The 20,243-nt window shown below is 40.9% G+C and overlaps 1 protein-coding gene across 1 annotated transcript in view; it reads left to right on the top strand.

The window, feature by feature from the left end:
* The window catches only part of nectin3a (nectin cell adhesion molecule 3a), a gene marked incomplete at its 5' end in the record, with an annotated part of 64,644 nt that overhangs the window by 23,711 nt on the left and 20,690 nt on the right, over positions 1–20,243 (top strand). Inside the window, 2 exons of the mRNA XM_047392748.1 lie at positions 8,542–8,624; positions 18,453–18,803. Of these exons, the coding sequence (XP_047248704.1) occupies positions 8,542–8,624; positions 18,453–18,803 (434 nt within the window). The remainder of the gene's footprint in view (positions 1–8,541; positions 8,625–18,452; positions 18,804–20,243) is intronic.

Genomic DNA, 20,243 nt, shown 5'->3' with positions numbered 1-20,243 from the left:
ACGAATAGGCTGTTCCCAGAGTGCTGTATCAAGGCACCTCAGTGGGAAGTCTGTGGGAAGGAAAAAGTGTGGCAGAAAACGCTGCATAACGAGAAGAGGTGACCGAACCCTGAGGAAGATTGTGGAGAAGGGCTGATTCCAGACCTTGGAGGACCTGCGGAAGCAGTGGACTGAGTCTGGAGTAGAAACATCCAGAGCCACCGTGCACAGGCGTGTGCAGGAAATGGGCTACAGGTGTCGCATTCCCCAGGTCAAGCCACTTTTGAACCAGAAACAGCAGCAGAAGCGCCTGACCTGGGCTACAGAGAAGCAGCACTGGACTGTTGCTCAGTGGTCCAAAGTACTTTTTTCGGATGAAAGCAAATTCTGCATGTCATTCGGAAATCAAGGTGCCAGTCTGGAGGAAGACTGGGGAGAAGAAAATACCAAAATGCCAGAAGTCCAGTGTCAAGTACCTGCAGTCAGTGATGGTCTGGGGTGCCGTGTCAGCTGCTGGTGTTGGTCCACTGTGTTTTATCAAGGGCAGGGTCAATGCAGCTAGCCATCAGGAGATTTTGGAGCACTTCATGCTTCCATCTGCTGAAAAGCTTTATGGAGATGAAGATTTCATTTTTCAGCATGACCTGGCACCTGCTCACAGTGCCAAAACCACTGGTAAATGGTTTACTGACCATGGTATCACTGTGCTCAATTGGCCTGCCAACTCTCCTGACCTGAACCCCATAGAGAATCTGTGGGATATTGTGAAGAGAACGTTGAGAGACTCAAGACCCAACACTCTGGATGAGCTAATGGCTGCTATCGAAGCATCCTGGGCCTCCATAAGACCTCAGCAGTGCCACAGGCTGATTGCCTCCATGCCACGCCGCATTGAAGCAGTCATTTCTGCAAAAGGATTCCCGACCAAGTATTGAGTGCATAACTGTACATGATTATTTGAAGGTTGACGTTTTTTGTATTAAAAACACTTTTCTTTTATTGGTCGGATGAAATATGCTAATTTTGTGAGATAGGAATTTTGGGTTTTCATGAGCTGTATGCCAAAATCATCCGTATTAAGACAATAAAAGACCTGAAATATTTCAGTTAGTGTGCAATGAATCTAAAATATATGAATGTTAAATTTTCATCATGACATTATGGAAAATAATGAACTTTATCACAATATGCTAATATTCTGAGAAGGACCTGTAATAGCCAACAAATTGCCTTCTGATGTTGCTCACACTGATTTATATATTGATATTGTACAGCCCCAATAGTCAGCTGCAAAAAAAAAAAACTATCAAAGACAACATTTTTAGTTTATGTACAAAAACAAAAAATGTCTTTATGCCAACACTTATGGGTTAGTTCCCACAGACAAAAGGAAAGTAATTATGGTCAAGCTTTGCAATACTTTCTGTTACTGTTTGTTCAATGTGGTTTTATGACAACAATCAAAACAAAGTCTGTTTGTTTTATACGCTGTGTTTCATATGCTCTGTTTGTATAATGTCTTCTTATGGGAAAGGGTTTGTAAATGTTGCCTCAACTATATGCCAGAGGCATCCACCTCTATACTATGTTAGGCTGTTATGTTTTGATTCGATGGCCGAGATGTTAGTTGTGTTAACTGGACAAGGAAAATATTATTATGTAAATCTATTAATAAGACTATATAAAATACCGACTTTTGGGAAACGCCTGCATTCAGCTATTAGAGGTTAAAAGAAGGATTACCATCACAGTGCCTACATTTACTCAATGCTGTTAAAGGTAAATAATTTTATTACTGTCTGAAGATGGACACTTTTATTCATAATATTTTCTTCCTTGGATTTGTTACAGTTTGGGATAAGAATGTAAAAAAGGTCCTAAACATTGACCTAAGTATCTGAGCTAAAAAGGTCAAACGTTTTGTGAAACGTTAAAGGTTAAAGGTCATTTATAAATGTTATGTTAGAAAATGAAGGTTTTTCTAACTTTTTTCTAAATTCACTGTAGTGAATCATATTCCTAAAGGCTCCTTACACTTAACAGAATTCTGCTGCAATGCCTGCTCACACCTGCCATATCTATGTAATTTCATATCAAATGCAAGCATATTTTTAGGACAAAGACTTTTTATAGCACATACTGTAGATGTTTCCCTTTCCGTGATTTCTTTTACCATCTATGACATTCATAAATTGTTCCTCTGTTTTCATGCATGCATGAAAAAAATAACACTACCAACTACCACCCACCTTCTGAGCAATAGCACTGTGTGCACATACTAAAACCCCAAACCCCCACACAACAAACAATAACAAATCCCACACTCTTGAGACAGGATGCTGAAGGCATGTTTGTGTTCCTTTGGTACACAGTGGCAGACATTGTCCTTCCTAAGTCCTACAGCAGAGTTATGGTTTGACTCTGAGAGGTTTTAGCCTCCATGAAACTGTTTATATCAACATTATTGATCTTTTGCTTTTAAGCTCTGATCTTTTAAGCAAATGTGCCTCAGATGAGAAGGGCACCTAAGTCCAAATCGCTATAGGGGTGCAAAGAGAAAAAGGTTTTGAAGAGGACAATGACATGTGAAAGAGGCCTGCCTGCCCTTTATTTAAAAGCCTGTCAGTCTGTTTGTCTCCACCATCAATTAGCTCTCTAAAGAACCTCACACCCTCATGAAATACAATGCAAGGAAGGAAGGGGGTAGATTAGAGCTGGTATGAAGACTAATGTTTTCTTTACCATGCACAAATATTTCTTACAATAAAGGCGTGCTATAAAACATCTAATTTACCACTTGGCCTATCCTGTTTCTGACTGATTAAGACAGTGTTATAGGTTTTACAAAAATGGAGATCTCTGAGACTTGTGTTAGTCATTTTGTCATGTTTGGTAACCCCGGGCTGATGCATTCAGAAGCCAGTCAAAGTAATGGAAAAAAGAAAGTACACCCCAATTCTATGGTTTTAACATTTGTATAATTCCGCAACATGCTAAATACATGTAAAACCCTGGAATTTACTTCTACTTTGTATTTTCATTTTACAATGACTGTATGCTAAACTATTGGCTTTATCCTGCCTCACAGACCTTGGTGCTTTTGCTGTCTTTGAAGCAATTGGTCTGCCACATTAGCATAGCTTTAGTAATCAATAGCTAGGCACCCATTAGAAATTTCTAAACTCCGGTTATCGAGAGACTACAAAATCTGCTCATACTGAGACTGATGTCTGTTGTGTTTAGTGTTGATTTAATGGTTTATAGATGACCAAAGTTTAGCTGCTGAGTTGTACTGAACCACTGTAAGATCTAAGAATTAATTGGAAAATGATCCATAATACAAAGTTGCCATGCTGGAACTGCTCTGATCAAGCCGAGTCAGCACATTATTTAAGCAGCCACTCACACTTCAGAAGCCCTGTAAAGATGATGCAGTGGCAGTGTGATGAATTTAAATGTTAAGACTTAAGAAAAAAATACCTAATACAACATAGGACATTCAGTTCTACAACCATAATTCCAGTGAAGTTGGAATGTTGTGTAAAATGTAAAATAAATAAAAAAAAACAGACAATGAATACATTTGCAAATCATTGTATTCAAATTTTTCTTTTGTTGCAGATATTCCCTTTTTTATTTGATGCTTGCAACATGGTCGATAAAAGCTGAGAGATTGGCAACAAAAGACTGGGAAGGTTGAGGAATGCTCAAAAAACACCCCATACCAGCACAGTGTCTGTGATGGTATGGGGGTGTGTTAGTGACCATGGTATGGGTAACTGGCACATCAGTGAAGGCACCATTAATGCTGAAAGTTACATACAGGTTTTGGAGCAACATATGTTGTCATCCAAGCAAATACTTTTTCAAGAACGTCCCTGCTTATTTCAGCAAGACAATGAAGCCACATTCTGCATGTGTTACAACAGTGTGGCTTCATAATAAAAGAGTGCAGGTACTAAACTGGCCTGCCTGCCGTCCAGACTTGTCTCCCACTGAAAATGTGTGGCACATTATTCAATTCAATTCAGTTTATTTATATAGCGCCAATTCACAACACATGTTGTCTCAAGGCACTTCACAAAAGTCAGGTACATACATTCCAATTAATCCTAATCATTGAACAGTGCAGTCATATTCAGTTATTTATTCAAATTGGATAAAAAGTTTTTCTATCTAAGGAAACCCAGCAGATTGCATCAAGTCAGTGACTTGTAGCATTCACTCCTCCTGGATGAACATGTAGCGACAGTGGACAGTCACTGGCATTGACTTTGCAGCAATCCCTCATACTGAGCATGCATGTAGCGACAGTGGAGAAGAAAAACTCCCTTTTAACAGGAAGAAACCTCCAGCAGAACCAGGCTCAGTGTGAGCGGCCATCTGCCACGACCGACTGGGGGTTTGAGAGAACAGAGCAGAGACACAAAAAGAACAAAGAAGCACTGATCCAGAAGTACTTTCTATGGGAAGGAAAAGTAAATGTTAATGGATGTAGCTCCTTTAGTCGTTTCATCTAGAAAGAAAGAACAGATAAACTCTGAGCCAGTTTTCAAGGTCAGAGTCTGAAAGAAAGCATAGAGTTAGTCACAGTAGAAGCTCAGTCAGTAGCTATGTCTAGGAGAGAAAAAGGGTTAAACACTGAAAGACAGGGCCAGGCCATGTGGATCATCGGTAGAGGGTGAGCATTAAGTTGTTGCCAGCAGAAGGTTGGACAATTTCCCTCTCCAGAAAGGTGTCACAGGTAGACACAGAGTCAGGCCAGGTATTGCTTCTAGGAAGAGAAAAGAGAGAGAACATAAAGTTAGAAGCTGACATAACAACAGATAATGCAAAACTAGAGAGTAGTGTGAGAATGTAGCAAAGAGGGTGAAAGTGGTCATTATTTCCTCCAGCAGCCTAAGCCTATAGCAGCATAACTACAGAGATAGCTCAGGATGACCTAAACCACTCTAACTATACACTTTATCAAAAAGAAAAGTTTTAAGCCAAGCCTTAAAAGTAGACAGGGTGTCTGCCTCACGGACTAAAACTGGGAGCTGGTTCCACAGGAGAGGAGCCTGATAATTAAATAATCTGCCTCCCATTCTACTTCTAGACTCTAGGAACCACCAGTAAACCTGCAGTCTGAGAACAAAGTGCTCTGTTAGGAACATATGGAACAATCAGATCTCTGATGTATGATGGAGCTAGATCATTAAGGGCTTTATATGTGAGGAGGAGAATTTTTAATTATATTCTGGATTTAACAGGGAGCCATTGAATGGAAGCTTTACTTATTTATGGATAAGTAAAGCTGAGTATCATCAGCGTAACAGTGAAAATTTATCCTATGCTGCCTGACAATTTTACCTATTGGAAGCATATATATAGTAAAGAGAATTGGCCGAAGTACTGAACCCTGTGGTACTCCACGATTAACCCTTGAGTTTGAAGATGATTTATCATTTACATGAACAAACTGGAATCTGTCAGACAAATAAGATTTAAACCAGCCTAGCGCTGTTCCGCTGATCCCTACAGCATATTCCAGCCTTTCTAAGAGAATATTGTGATCAATTGTATCAAATGCAGCACTGAGATCTAACAAAACCAGAACAGACACAAGTCCATTATCTGAGGCCATAAGAATATCATTAGTGACTTTCAGCAGAGCTGTTTCAGTGCTATGATGAGTTCTGAAGCCTGACTGAAACTCTTCAAACAGGTCATTGCTGTATAAATGCTCACACAGTTGATTAGCAACTATTTTCTCAAGAATTTTAGATATGAATGGAAGATTGGATATAGGTCTGTAATTTTTCATGTCATCTCAATCAAGCGAAGGTTTCTTAAGTAAAGGTTTAATTACCGCTACCTTAAAAGCTTGTGGTACATATCCATTTACTAAAGATAGATTAATCATATCTAAAATGGGGCTGGTAATCAGAGGGAACACTTCCTGAAATAATTTGGTCGGGATTGGGTCTAATATACAAGTTGAAGGTTTAGATGAAGCTAATATTTCTGATAACTTAGGAAGCTCCACAGGATCAAAACAGTCCAAACACAAATCAGGTTCTGCAGTTATTTCCAATGTTGTCTCACTTGCTGAGGATGATGTAATCATCTTCGGGAGTATGTCAAAGATTTTCTTTTTAATAGAATCAATTTTATTTTGGAAGAATCCCATAAAGTCATGACTGCTAAGAGCTAAGGGAATGGATGGCTCAACAGAGCTATGACTCTGTGTAAGTTTAGCAACTGTACTAAAGAGAAACCTAGGATTATTCTTGTTCTCTTCTATTAATGATGAGAAATAAGCTGTTCTGGCTTGGCGAAATATCTTTTTATACAACAGTAGGCTATTTTTCCAGATTAAGTAGGAATCCTCTAGGTGTGTCGAACCCCATTTTCTCACCAATTTTCTAACATTGTGCTTTAAAGTGCGCAGCTCTGAATTAAACCAGTTAGCCAGCCTCCTATGAATAATTACCTTCTTTTTTAAGGGGGCTGCATTGTCTTATGCACCATGTAATGATGAAGTAACACTATGAACAAAAGAATCAATTTGTGAAGGGTGAAGAAACAAAATTATTGCCCTCCACTGTGTTTTTCTGTGATAATGAGGAAATTACTATGAAGCACATAATACAACAACAGAGACCCCGGACTGCTGAGCAACTGAAGTTGTACATCAAGCAAGAATAGGAAAGAGTTCAAGCTGAAAGCTTCAACAATTATTGTCCTCAGTTCCCAAACACTTGCCCCTGTCCCAGCTCTGTTGGAACTTGTTGAATGCATCAAATTCAAAATGAGTAAATATTTGAAAAAAATGTTTATCAATTTGAACATTAAATATCTTGTCTTTGTAGTGTATTCAGTTGCCTATGGGTTGAACAGGATTTGAAACTCATTGTATTCTGTTTTTAGAAAATATTGTCTGATTTCTATCTATGGCCAACTGATTTGTGGATCTCTTCTTTCAACTAACAGGAGAGGTACTCCTCTGCTGGTTGAAGCTGTTGAAGCTGAGTAGAGATGGATGTAGATCTTTGCATGAGAGTGGCTCACAAGTCAGACCAAAAATGCTGGAAGGATTTTGTCAGATTTCAGCATGGTAGAAATATTGTCACAATTTAAGCTCAACTGTTTTCTTAAGCGTAAATGTCTGTGTTTGTTTGATAAAACCAGAGCTGAAAGAGTACAAAAACCTGACGTCCCGCCATGTAACTAAATTGGTTGAAAAGGCTTAGATTATAGTTTTATAGTTGAGGTTCGTTGCTTCTCCAAACAGCTTCAGCATTAATGACTCTTATACGCACAGAGGGCTTCTTCCGCAGACTTGGGTGGATTAATACTATTTGTTTTAGACTTTACTTTTGGAAAAGTCAGTTTGTAATTTAAAGCCTTCAGAGTACAACATACATTAACGTCCCAAAAACTCTTACCAGATAAACTTATTTCAAACATCATGTAAACAACTTTAGCTTTACAATATGTTGCAGAAACAGAAGATTATGATCTCAGTTTCCTAAAATGATGAGGCCCTGCAACATATTGTATTTCTTTCTGTACATATGTATAAATGATTGGCCAAACCAGCAACATATTTTGTCCTTGCATAGTTCTACATGTTGCAGCTGTATCTTTCTGTCACTTTGATTCCGTACTTTGTCCATACCTGACCTAGTTCTCACTTTTTGTCCCTATTCGTTCTTTACTCAACTCAGTTTCTTCTTGCCTTGGTCTTAAACCCATACTCCCTCCTGCACAGATTTCATGTCTGCATTCTTCTCCTGTGAGGTCTTTAGATCAGTCCCTCGTGAGTGCTGTTTGACATGATAATCTATGCATGGAGTTTGTCTACATGAACATGACATTGTGTGTTTTGTTAACAGCTCATTATTGTCTCTGACCGTGAATCCCCTCCTGATATGCTCTGTGGGGCTTCAATGGGAGGATCCCAGGCCAGGACACAGCCTCTCCTGGGGAGGTCAGGGCCGAAGCTAGGTCAGGTCTTGGTAGGTAGAGATTTTTTTGGCTCATCAAGCGGCAATGTGGAATGTTTGAGGTGGTTGCCAGGCAAAAAGGAAGGTTTTGATTTACCCTTGTGTCTGTCGAGCAGCTTGTCGCAATTAGTGATGTCAGGAGGAAAAGAAACAAATATGAAGCATTTTCTTCAAAGAGCAAGCATTTCCTGCCCATGAGTTCATTCTTTCCTCAGGTTTCTCATTGAAGAGAGGGTAAAAGTGCAGCCAATTTCTTATTAGTCATGATAGATTTTTCAGGTTTGTGCTCTTCTTTCTCTTCAGCCCCAACATCAAACGTGTCACGTCGTGACAACTGTCAGAATCGATTTTTTCCTGTTTATACTTAAAAGAGATCTTAAGTTTGCGTTAACTGGATAAGATGGATTACTAGTAATAAATCTAGTGACACTCCTGCAGTGGTATGCTTATTCCTCTGATGAAACTAAATGACAGCTTTGTTTAGGGTGCTACTTATATTTCATTTGCCTGCAGTATTTTAGATAATATGTCACAGTGCTCTAGTTTATGAGGCCCAACTGTGTTCTTGCAGCGAGCAATGCCAAGTTTCCCCCGCTCTCCTCCAGGCTGAAGGTATCCCATGCAGAGGCCATCTGTCTCCCGGTCCACCTAATGGTAAGGGTGGAGTCCCTTCCTTCGTCTCATTATTTCCCAATGCTTTACTGTAAAATAAACAGCACATAGCACGGATGGAGTCTAGTGTCTTCTTATGCTTTGACAGGCTCGAAAGCTGAAACATTGAAACCAACACAAGGCGTACGGGTTGGAGCAGCGTGTCGGGTAGCTGCACTATATAGGTCACTTTAAGGAGAAGACTGGTCTAAGACACGTGTCTGCAGGCATCAATACAATGTCACGCATGCCAAACATGACGTTTACTGCTCGAGCAGCCTATGCCTTCGAAACATTTTTATCCATCCAGCCAGCTTCATTCATGGTCCAGTTACAGATGTATTGTAAATCTTTATATGACTGTACACCTGTTGGCATTGTTGTAAGGCCTTGCCATTTTTTTCAACTAAAATAACAAAGTTGAACTAATAGTGTGACAGCAAACAGTTGTTGTGTCACATAAGATGACCATGGGGTAGAAAATGCAAGAGCCACATGGCTCTGACCCCGACTCTCCCCCACAGCAATGAACCCTGGTGACTGACAGAAGCAATGCAAACAGAGGGCAACACATGCACTGGAAAACAGATTATAGCACCGCCAGCCCTTTTTTTTAGACCAGGTCATGTATCAAACGTGGGGAATAGACATTTATGCGTGTCTAAACGATTGTGGTGAAATGTTCTAATCCAAACTGACTTTTCCAAATGTCTTTTCAAGCAGATGACAAATAATGCAAGACTGGTTTATTTCTCTTTGGGAACAGCCTTACTATACAGTGCCTTGCAAAAGTATTCGGACCCTACTCATTTTATCACGTTACGACCACAAGCCTTAATGTATTTTATTTTGATTTTATGCCATAGAGAGGGGGAATGGTGGCCTAGTGGTTAGAGAGCAGGGCGTTGCGTCCTGGAGAGGCCACAAGTACCTTGTTAGAATCCCACAGTCTACCACTATAGGTCACTGAGCAAGACCCTTAGCCCCTAAATGTTCCTTGGCACGACGCAATGGCAGCCCACCGCTGGGATGGGTTAAATGCAGAGGAAAGTTTCTCCATTGAGAGATCGGTAAAGTCTAAATTAATTAGAGCATCAAAAGTAGCGAGGATATGTAAGCTGGAAGAAAAATGGAAGGTGATTATCTTTTTTTTTTTTTTTTTTTTTTACCATGTCCTGTCCAGCGTAGAAGCACTCAGAATTGTTGTCTGAGGGCCAGGAAAAAGCCCAACAGATTTACTTTCACAAGTGGAGCATTACAGTTAACGCTTTAAAGCTCTGCTTGATATTCATTAAAATAAACTTAATTAGAAACTGCGTTGGGATTATTTCAATTGTTATGGAGACAGAAATGGAAAGGAGAAAAAAAAGCAAAAAAGAGAGAAAGGGGGGCAAAAAGGAAAAGGGGAGAGAAGGAGAATAGAATGGAGGAAAGAAAGAAGGATGAAGAGAATACAAGATAACACCCTGCTTGCTTCTACACCTGCAGAAATGTTTGTATTACCAGCCTTTTTACCGAAAGGTACATGCTACTTATGAATGCAAGATATAGTTAGTGGTAAATGCGGCACAATATAGAACATTTGTGTATCTGTTAACACTTGAATCTAAACACCTGTGGGTCTGAGTGTGAGCACGCATGTGCTCCATAAAAATATGCAATAGTGAGTGTGAGGAGCCACAGACCCGCCCCGCTGGTCCAGGGACACATACGAAGGAGATCCAAGCCACAAACATCCAAAGGCCCCCCAGAGCACAGAAACCCCAGGAGAACCACTGCCGGGACTACCGTAACCCCCCCAGAGAGGAGCAGGGGAGAATCCCAGGGGAACCACCCAGCAGCCACAGGGAGCCGCAGCGACGAGCTCACAGGCCCCGCCGGCAGCCGTCTACGCCCAAGAGGATCCAGCCATGGAGCCAGAGACCGGAGACCTCAGGACATATCACTCCCCAAGCAGAGGCCCGACCGGGCCCAGGGGTCCAGGCACCGACAAGCAGCATTGAGCCAGCACACCCCAAAGCACCCAGCCCCGGATACCGAGAAACACAAGTACACCGGTGGGCAGAGATACCAATCACTGGTAGTAGTGTGGCGGGGAGGGAATAGGCCCCACATTCAATGGGAGCATTGGAGGAAGGCTACCACAGCACGCCAAGGACCGGGCACCCCGCCAACCCCACACCCAAACCCGGAGGAGCCCCAGGATGCCGGCCACCCACCCTCCCGCACGGCACACCTCACTGCACCAAGCAAGCTTGCCAGCCCCTCCAATAAAGCGAAGTCACATCTCAATCAACACTCCACACCGCCCGGCCAAGACCCCCTCACCAGAGCCCGTCGTCACCCCAACGCTAGAGACCGAGATCCAAGGCAATCCAAACGATCCTGAGAGGGCCAAAGAGCCAGCCCTAGCACCAGACAAGGCCCGCTCCCTCTCCCGGCCTCTGACCCCAGACGGCAAGCATCAAACGAGGGTGGGAAAAGACCCCAAGCTTATGTAAGCTGGAAGAAAAATGGCAGGTGATTTTCAAAATCTTTTACAAATAAAAATCTAGAAAGTGTGATGTGCTCTTGGGATATGTCTGTACCAGGTTCACATTTAGAGAACGTTTGCCCATTCTTCTTTGCACAACAGTTTAAGTTCATCAATTTTTAAGTCTTTCAACAAATTCTCTTAGATTTAGGTCTGGACTTTGTCTGAGCCATTCTAATACATCGGTATGCTTTGACCTACAGTATTCTAGTGGTAGCACTAGCTGTATGTTAAGGTTCATTGTCCTGGTGGATGGTGATCCCCTGTCCAAATCCTGCAGCTTCTAACAGGTTTTCTCTGCATGCCCTGCATTTAGCTCCATCCATCTTTCCATCAACTCTAAATAGGTTCCCTGTCCCTTCTGAACAAAAGCATTTGCAAAGCCTGACGCTGCCAGCACCATAAGTCACTATAGAGAAGCTGCATTCACGTTAATGTGCAGTGCTAATTTTCTGATACACATAGCTTTTTGCATGTATGGCTAAAAGTTCAAGTTTTTGTCTATCTAACCAGATCCCCTTCATACACATGTTTGCTGTGTCCCCAACATGGCAAACTTCTTAAAGATTTTCTCCAACATTTGGAACATTTGTGAAAGCCATGCGTAAACATTGCTGTGTCAGGAGATTCTCACACCTGACGTGTGGATCTTTGCAGCTTCTGTAATTACCATGGTGGTCTTAGCTCTTTCTTTGATTAATGCTGTCCTTGCACAGCCTGTCACTTAATGTAGATCGTCATGTCTTGCTAGGATTGCAGTTGAGCCATGCTCCTTCGGGATATTGTTTTGTAATATAACCATGATCACACTTTATACCTGACCTGTTCCTGGAGCATGTGACATTGACCTGAAGACTAAGGTATGTTCCTTGATGTTCAGTATGCTGTTTGTACACTTATGTTTTCTAACAGACCTCGGAGGCCTTCACAGAACAGCTGTGATTAAATGTGAAATTGAATTCCACACAGCTGGATTTTACCTATTAATAGGGGCACTTTTGAAGGTTGCACGGAATTTTATTTAGAGGGTATCTAAGTAAATGGGGCTAAATACTTTTCAGATTTGTATTCTTAAAACAGTTTGAAAACTATATATAATTTTTTCTGCTCCTACTTTGTGTTTATCTTCCCAGTAAACTCAAGCTTGAAATGCACAATGTTAAAAAATGCTAAAGATTAAAGAGGTGTGAATACGTTTTCAATGCGCTGTAGTGCGGAGCTGATTAGTCTGTGCATGGAAGAATGGCAGATTAAAATACAAGCAGGAAAGGAATATAAAACTTTCCAACACAAGGCTCCACATATTGAAGCTTGAGCAGCTATTCAAACAGGGGGTCTTACTTTTGCACAGATGGTCACACACTTATTTCTTATTTTGGGAGAGAGAAATACTCCATTTATGCATGTTTGTGTGTGAGTGTGAGCGTAATCACTAAAATTACAGGGGAAGTAATGGAGCTCAGGGAGCGTCAGCCTCCTTGGCTATATTACTCACAAGCCATGATAGCATTGCTGTGGTTAACCACTTATATTCACGCCAAAGGCTTGAAATACCCACCAGTGGACCACTTTTATACGTTTTACTCCATAGACATCTTTAACGGTGTACAAAGTGGAAAATTATGTCTCCAAATATTGTTTATTCTGACTGCAGTCATGTCAGGGAAAATGAAATTTTATATTTAAATATGTTCAATGAACTCCGGTCAGAGCAATATTTTACAGTTTTCTTTTTACGGATAAAAGAAAAATTCTCAAGGTTTAAAATGGGTCTACTCTGCTGCTCAGTATGGTAGTGTTGTAAATTATTGCTCCTAAAAATAAGCATTTGTGTTTCTATCATTGAGTCATTCTCACATAAAGTGGAAAGAAAACAGATGAGGATGGCTTTTTTTGTCCCGGCAGCAGCCTTAACCTGTAATTTAGGATTTATTTCAGGTTAGTTTTCCAAGATACGGCATATACCACCGCCCAGCTGGATGAGTTTGCCTGTTCTGCTACAACCACGTAGAACATCTGTCAACAGTGACATATACACTGCTGAAAAAAATGAAGGGAACCCTTAAACAACACAATATAACTCCAAGTAAATCAAACTTCTCTGAAATCAAACTGTCCACTTAGGAAGCAACACGGATTGACAATCAATTTCACATGCTGTTGTGCAAATGGAATAGACAACAGGGGGAAATCTTTGGCGATTAGCAAGACACACTCAATAAAGGAGTGGTTCTGCAGGTGGGGACCGCAGACCACTTCTCAGTACCTATGATTTCTGGCTGATGTTTTGGTCACTTTTGAATGTTGGTGGTGCTTTCACACTCGTGGTAGCATGAGACGGACTCTACAACCCACACAAATGGCTCAGGTAGTGCACCTCTTCCAGGATGGCACATCAATGCGAGCTGTGGCAAGAAGGTTTGCTGTGTCTGTAAGCGTACTGTCCAGAGCCTGGAGGCGCTACCAGGAGACAGGCCAGTACACCAGGAGACGTGGAGGAGGCCGTGGGAGGGCAACAACCCAGCAGCAGGACCGCTACCTCCGCCTTTGTGTAAGGAGGAACAGGATGAGCACTGCCAGAGCCCTGCAAAATGACCTCCAGCAGGCCACAAATGTGCATGTGTCTGCACAAACTGTTAGAAACCGACTCCATGAGGATGGTATGAGGGCCCAACGTCCACAAATGGAGGTTGTGCTCACAACCCAACACCATGCAGGACGCTTGGCATTTGCCAGAGAACACCAGGATTGGCAAATTCGCCACTGGTACCCTGTGTTCTTCACAGATGAAAGCAGGTTCACACTGAGCACATGTGACACACATGACAGAGTCTGGAGACACCGTGGAGAGTGATCTGCTGCCTGCAACATCCTTCAGCATGACCATGGCAGTGGGTCAATAATGGTGTGGGGTGGCATTTCTTTGAAGGGCCGCATGGCCCTCCATGTGCTCGCCAGAGGTAACCTGACTGCCATTAGGTACTGAGATGAGATCCTCAGACCCCTTGTGAGACCATATGCTGGTGCGGTTGGCCCTGGGTTTCTCCTAATGCAGGACAATGCTTGACCTCATGTGGCTGGAGTGTGTCAGCAGTTCCTGCAAGATGAAGCTATGGACTGGCCCGCCCGTTCCTCAGGCCTGAATCCGATTGAGCACATCTGGGACATCATGTCTCGCTCCATCCACCAACGACACGTTGCACCACAGACTGTCCAGGAGTTGGCGGATGCTTTAGTCCAGGTCTGGGAGGAGATCCCTCAGGAAACCATCCACCGTCTCATCAGGAGCATGCCCAGGCGTTGTAGGGAGGTCATACAGCCACGTGGAGGCCACACACAATACTGAGCCTCATTTTGACTTGTTTTAAGGACATTACATCAAAGTTGGATCAACCTGTAGTGTTTTTTTCCACTTTAATTTTGTGTGTGACTCCAAATCCAGGCCTCCATTGGTTAATAAATGTGATTTCCATTGATGATTTTTGTGTGATTTTGTTGTCAGCACATTCAACTTTCTACAGAACAAAGTATTCAATGAGAATATTTCATTCATTCAGATCTAGGATGTGTTATTTGAGTGTTCCCTTTATTTTTTGAGCAGTGTAGATTACTAATGGTGGTATGCAGTCACATAAAATGTTTTAATGTTCTCATGATTGGTTTCAAAATCAGAGAGGTTTATGATTCAATAAATAATACAGAAAGAAATTGAACTGGATCTTCCTTCAAAACAGAGTTCAAAAGCTTTGATCCCTTTTATTTGCTTGCTTACCTGCCACTTTCAAATAGTCTTTATGAGGACCATGAAAGAAGTGTCCAAATCCTACAGGGTTTACTTTGTCACTTCATTTAGGTTATTTTCCTTTTTTCTGCTGTAAAATGCAGTCTGATTTCACGAACTACACATCCAGCTATTATTTGAGCTGACACTGGCCAAAAGGCAATGTGCACTCTGGTTTACAGTCCATCACAAGGTTGACATAAAACTGATAGACAACATCTTACACTCAGTAATCGACCTTACTGCATGTGATTGTGTGTGTCTTCTGACTGTGGGAGGGAAACTCTCACCTCCATAATGAGAAAATGCTATCAGGCTTTAACGGGATGTACCTGCTGCACCATCAATACAGCCTGTAGGCATGCCACTAATAAGCATTGTCATTTTTACTTTCAGTTAATTCCTCATTATTGTGTAAATGTTTAAATCTGGGACTCAGCATGAGTCGGTCAAGCAACAATTATTCCTACTGGTGCTAAAATAATATTACATGTTGAATATTTTAGTTATAAAACTGTCGGTGCTCAGCAAACACCAAGTTTTCAAAAAAGCAAAAGCAAAAAACAAAACATTCTTTTCCATTTGCTGGATGGATGCAGTTTGATCATTCAGATTTGCACGGTGGCGCAGTTAGTGCCACTGTTGCCTTGCTGCAAGAGGGTCCTCAGTTAGAATTTGGGTTGGAGCCTTTCTGCATGGCAGTTACATGTTCAAAAATGTCCTCGTAGTCAAAAACATGCATTTGAGGTTAACTGCCGTCTCTAAAATGCCCTTATGTGTGATTGTGTGCATGGTGGTGTTGTATGTTTCTGTGCTGGCCTGTGATAGACTGTTGACCTGTCCCCCTGTACTCTCTGTAGCATCGTGTCGATATGGAGGAAGGATATGTATTCATATGTTTCATTTTTATTTAGATGTTAAAACTTCTAGGTTAGCAGAAAGGTCCCTGGAAGTTGCATTTCAGCAAAAAAGATTTTTCACGAACTGCTTATGACTGCCTTGTGTATTACAGTTTCTGAGATTTATGTCATTCCCAGATCAAAGTTTCCAAGGTAAACTGAATACCACTAAAGTTACCAATTCATCTGTATTCGCCAAGAGAGTACTGCTAACTCCAGCTACCACCAGTGGTACTTCTATTACAGTTTGGGAACCTTGGATCTACAACATTTATTGTTATTTTGATATATACTGTGTAGAAGGCTGCACAGCAGATGTTAGCACTGTTGACTTGCAGCAATAAGGTCCTTGGTTAGAATCTCGGCTTGAGGTCTTTCTGCCCGGAGTTTGCCTACAAAGGTTCTCTCCAGGTACTCCAGCTTCCTCCTACAGTCCAAAAACATGTAGGGTAATTAGTCTCTCTTAATCGCCCTTAGGAATGAGTATGTGTGATTTTTTTTGTTCTGTGTTGCCTTGTGATAAACTTGGCTGCAAGTCCAAGATGTACCTCCTTCCTCACCCAATGACTGCTGGAGATCATCAGTCAGCCAACCTCAAAGACTTGGAGCTCATCAAAGATAAATCGTCGAAAACGCTAGTTTCAAAAATGCTAAAAGCTGGTTGCTGAAGTGTCAAAAAGGCTTTTCAACTGATTGTTGAGAAGTGTATAAATAATTTTGGACCCCCTTTTCACTGTCTTGTCCTTTGGGGAATGCCTGTGCCATTTCCTGTTATTACAAACTTTTTTATTAAATAGAAATATCTTTTAAACTATGTATACTAGGGGATTAATATTTTGGGTTAAACTGTAGAGTTAAGCAAAAAACACCTCAAAGTAAATTGTAACTTTCAAGTGTTTGTTGAATGCTAAACCTTTTTCACTGTTCTGAGCTTTATAGAGTAAACACTGGGAGTATTACAAGCTGATATTAGCCGCTTTGCTGAGATGCTGCTTGTGGATTGCCAGCTGTGATTTCAAAGCAGCATTAACTTAGTAAAAGTAATGGAGGGTGCTTTAATTTCCATTCTCTGACTGCTTTTCAATATCTGAAATAATTCAAATTAGCCAAATTTGTCTTGTCTTTTAAGTGACAGAAAAAAATCTAGGAAGCTTCTTTTAGCCAGCTGACTGGCAGTACGGAGCAATAGGTGGGGAGCAGACTGTTACTCTACACTCTGGCAGAGATAGCTCTAGCCACTGCAGCACTTTCTATGGAATTTTATGAAAAGGACTTTAAACCCTAGGAACAGCATGACAGAAGATTTTAGCAGTTTTGAAACATTAACCTCTTAACTTTGGTATACCTCGATACTGGTAACAGTCTGACACCTATCTTACCCCTTTTCCACCAACATGGTTTGAAGTTCATTCCGGTTCCCCAACGTGATTTGGAACCAGTGATGCATGTTTCCACCGACAAAAAGAGGTTCCAGGGCACAAGCTCTGGTTCAACTCAGGGCATCGCAGAAAACTATTTAAATTAATTTTTATGTGCGAAGCGTAACATCATCTGTGGGTGGGTTGAAGCTGCAGACAATAGAAGCAACAAGTACAGCGGCGAAGATGAAGAACGTACCTTATAAACATTATTTATGTTTGCAAAAACACACTGAACACCGTTGTAAAACTACTTGTTTCTGTTTAACTTGCAGATATTGGACTATTGTAAATGAAAATATTCTTCATTCCATTATTCCCAAAGCTGGTAGAAACACATGTAGGTACTTAAAACTCCAAAGTTCAAAAGAACCCGAACCAAACTGGTTTCAGAACGGAAGTTCTTTCGGTGGAAACACGCTATCTGTGACCACATTTGTTGACACATTCTCCTTTTGTTTCTGTCTACAGCTCTGAGATGGCCATTAATGTTCAAAGCCTGTTTTATGGGTCTAAAACAAGACAACAGAAAGTATGGGGTGTGCCCCAAAATTAGTGGCCTCGTAAATAAGCAGGAATAAAATTCATTAGTTGCTTCTATGGTTTCATCTCTTTCCAGAAAATTGTACCTGCTAGTTAAGAAGGTGCTCTTATAATTAGCAAGAGGAACAGTCTGAGTGTCCTGTGGTGAGAGTGTGCAGCTACAGAGGCAAAGCAGAATCCACAGTCACGCACATGAAATCTGGTTCTTCTTACATTAGAAAAAAAACATGAATTAATCCCAGAGGTTACTTTGACCAGGAGAGACAAATAAAACAAAAATCTTTGGCATGCTCTATTTATGAGAGTAAGCTGGTATGTTTCTTTCTGTACAAGTAAAGATGGTGAACCTTGTTTGCATTTAACAGTTTTATCATAGATTAACACTCCAGAAATGATGGATTTTTTTTTATTTTAGTCCTTGACTAGTAGAATCCAGCTACTATATTGATATTCTATCATACATCTCACTATGAATGAGGAAAGCATGCTTTTTGACAAAGTAATTCTTGTTGGATAAAAATCATGTATGTTCGGCTTGGTAATTAAAGACCATAATCTGTTGTCCACTTCTTTAACAAATCATGACAGATAGTTTTTCTGTTCAACTGCTGCTGCAACAATAAGATCTGAACGTTCGTTTTGTCCTTTTTTATTCAGCAGGGGTAAGCAGTAACCAGGTGGTTGTTCCTGCCAAAGTGAATGCAGTGCTGGGCAAGAACGTCACACTTGGCTGCAGAATAGAAGTGGGATCCAACCTCAGTCTCACGCAGATCTCCTGGGAACGTCGTCTTCCTTCAGGCCCCGTTACCCTTGCGGTTTTCCATCCCGAGTATGGAACCTCATACACTCAAGACTATGGCAAGCGCATCTCATTTGTTTCCCCTTCCATACGAGATGCCACCATTATCATCGAAGGGGTTGGTTTTGCTGATGTTGGGTCCTACACCTGCAAAGTGGCAACTTTTCCTCTGGGCAACACTCAAGCATCAACTTTTGTTAATGTTTCAGGTAATGTATAATCCGTCAATCCTCAAAGACTTCTGTTATTTTGTTTTAAAATTAAATTTTCCGAAGCAGTTCACTGATTGTTGTGGTAAAACAAAGCTTGACAGACCACTAAGTGTTTGCTCTGGTGAAATAAACCGCTCCCTAAAGCTTCCTAACATTTAAACTACTGCTTAGAAAGATGCCATTTGTTCTTAAATCTTTGTTGGAATCTACAGCTGAAGAGAAGCTCTTCTGGCCTGACCTCAATTATCTCAAGTTTTAATTATCTAAACTTGCTGTTTGGAAACGTTATTTTAAATATTGAAGTGTCTCTCATCTGCCCCCTTTAAATGGAATGCAGGAACTTCAGACTGAATCTGAATCAGACAGAGTAACAAGTAAATTGCAGGGTGTGATACAAAATGAGTCTCATAACATTCAGTTACATTTCACCAAGTTGGATAAAAATCTAGATCTGAGATGAAAAAAAACACTACAAAAAGTCGGCCTTTTCAGCTTTTATATTTTCCTTCTTTAAATCTTTTTAAAATGGAAACTGAAAGTGTAATTATCATACTCAGTTTATTGAGAGATATATTGCTAGAGATGCGTAGAGTAATCCGCTTGTGATCAGAATTGTTGATTTTACACTCGACCAAAGATAGCGCAGTCAGAAACTCAAAAATCCAGCCTCATTCTGATCAGTAAACACACCATTCCTAAGCGTTTACAGGTTGTGCTAACAACACTCTTCGGTGTGGATGTTGTTACTGTAAGGAGAAGAACCAAAGTTTACTATTCACAGCATCAGTGAGGTTTTTAAAATGAAGTCAAAGCGAGCACAAAATAGCGGGAAGACGGTATTTAAAAAGAAACTACTCCTGCTGAAGACAGTATAAAATGTCATCTTAAAATCGATCTGTCACAGTTTAAAACTAGTAAAAAAAAATGTTTTGCACTGGCCGCTTTCTTACAAACTCAAGTAATTTTACCCTGTTGAATTGTGTTCTTAAAGAAAAACTGGAATTGGCTAAAACTGGTATTACCAGGTCAAAGATTTACTGAAACCAGGAGACCACAAGTTGGCCACAGACTTTTGATCAGTGCACTTCACTAAATAGTTTCTCCCCACTGTAGGAATGGCAAATTCATAACAGTAAGATAAATGTATAACCACCTGAAATATGAAAATATTTCAACTAAATTGCCACATTTGTCAAGGATTCTACTATTAAATCCTTAATAAATAAGTTAAAGTGTAGCATCTCGATATTTTCTGTGTAATACACATTTTATTACCCATAAAAGTTAAATTTCTGAAGATGAGGCTCTTTCTCTGCACTCAGGCTATGTTTCAAGCTGTAGATGGGACTTGGGTTGAACGTAGGAAATTGCACTATTGACTGCAGCTTCTTGTTCTCTTCCAGAGACAGAAGGAGGCTCTGATGTCTAATGAGCAGC

Source organism: Girardinichthys multiradiatus, chromosome 18 (assembly GCF_021462225.1).
Source record: "Girardinichthys multiradiatus isolate DD_20200921_A chromosome 18, DD_fGirMul_XY1, whole genome shotgun sequence".
NCBI classification, from domain to species: Eukaryota; Metazoa; Chordata; class Actinopteri; order Cyprinodontiformes; family Goodeidae; genus Girardinichthys; species Girardinichthys multiradiatus.
Note: the sequence above shows the minus strand (reverse complement) of the source record. Positions and strands in the feature narration are given on the sequence as shown.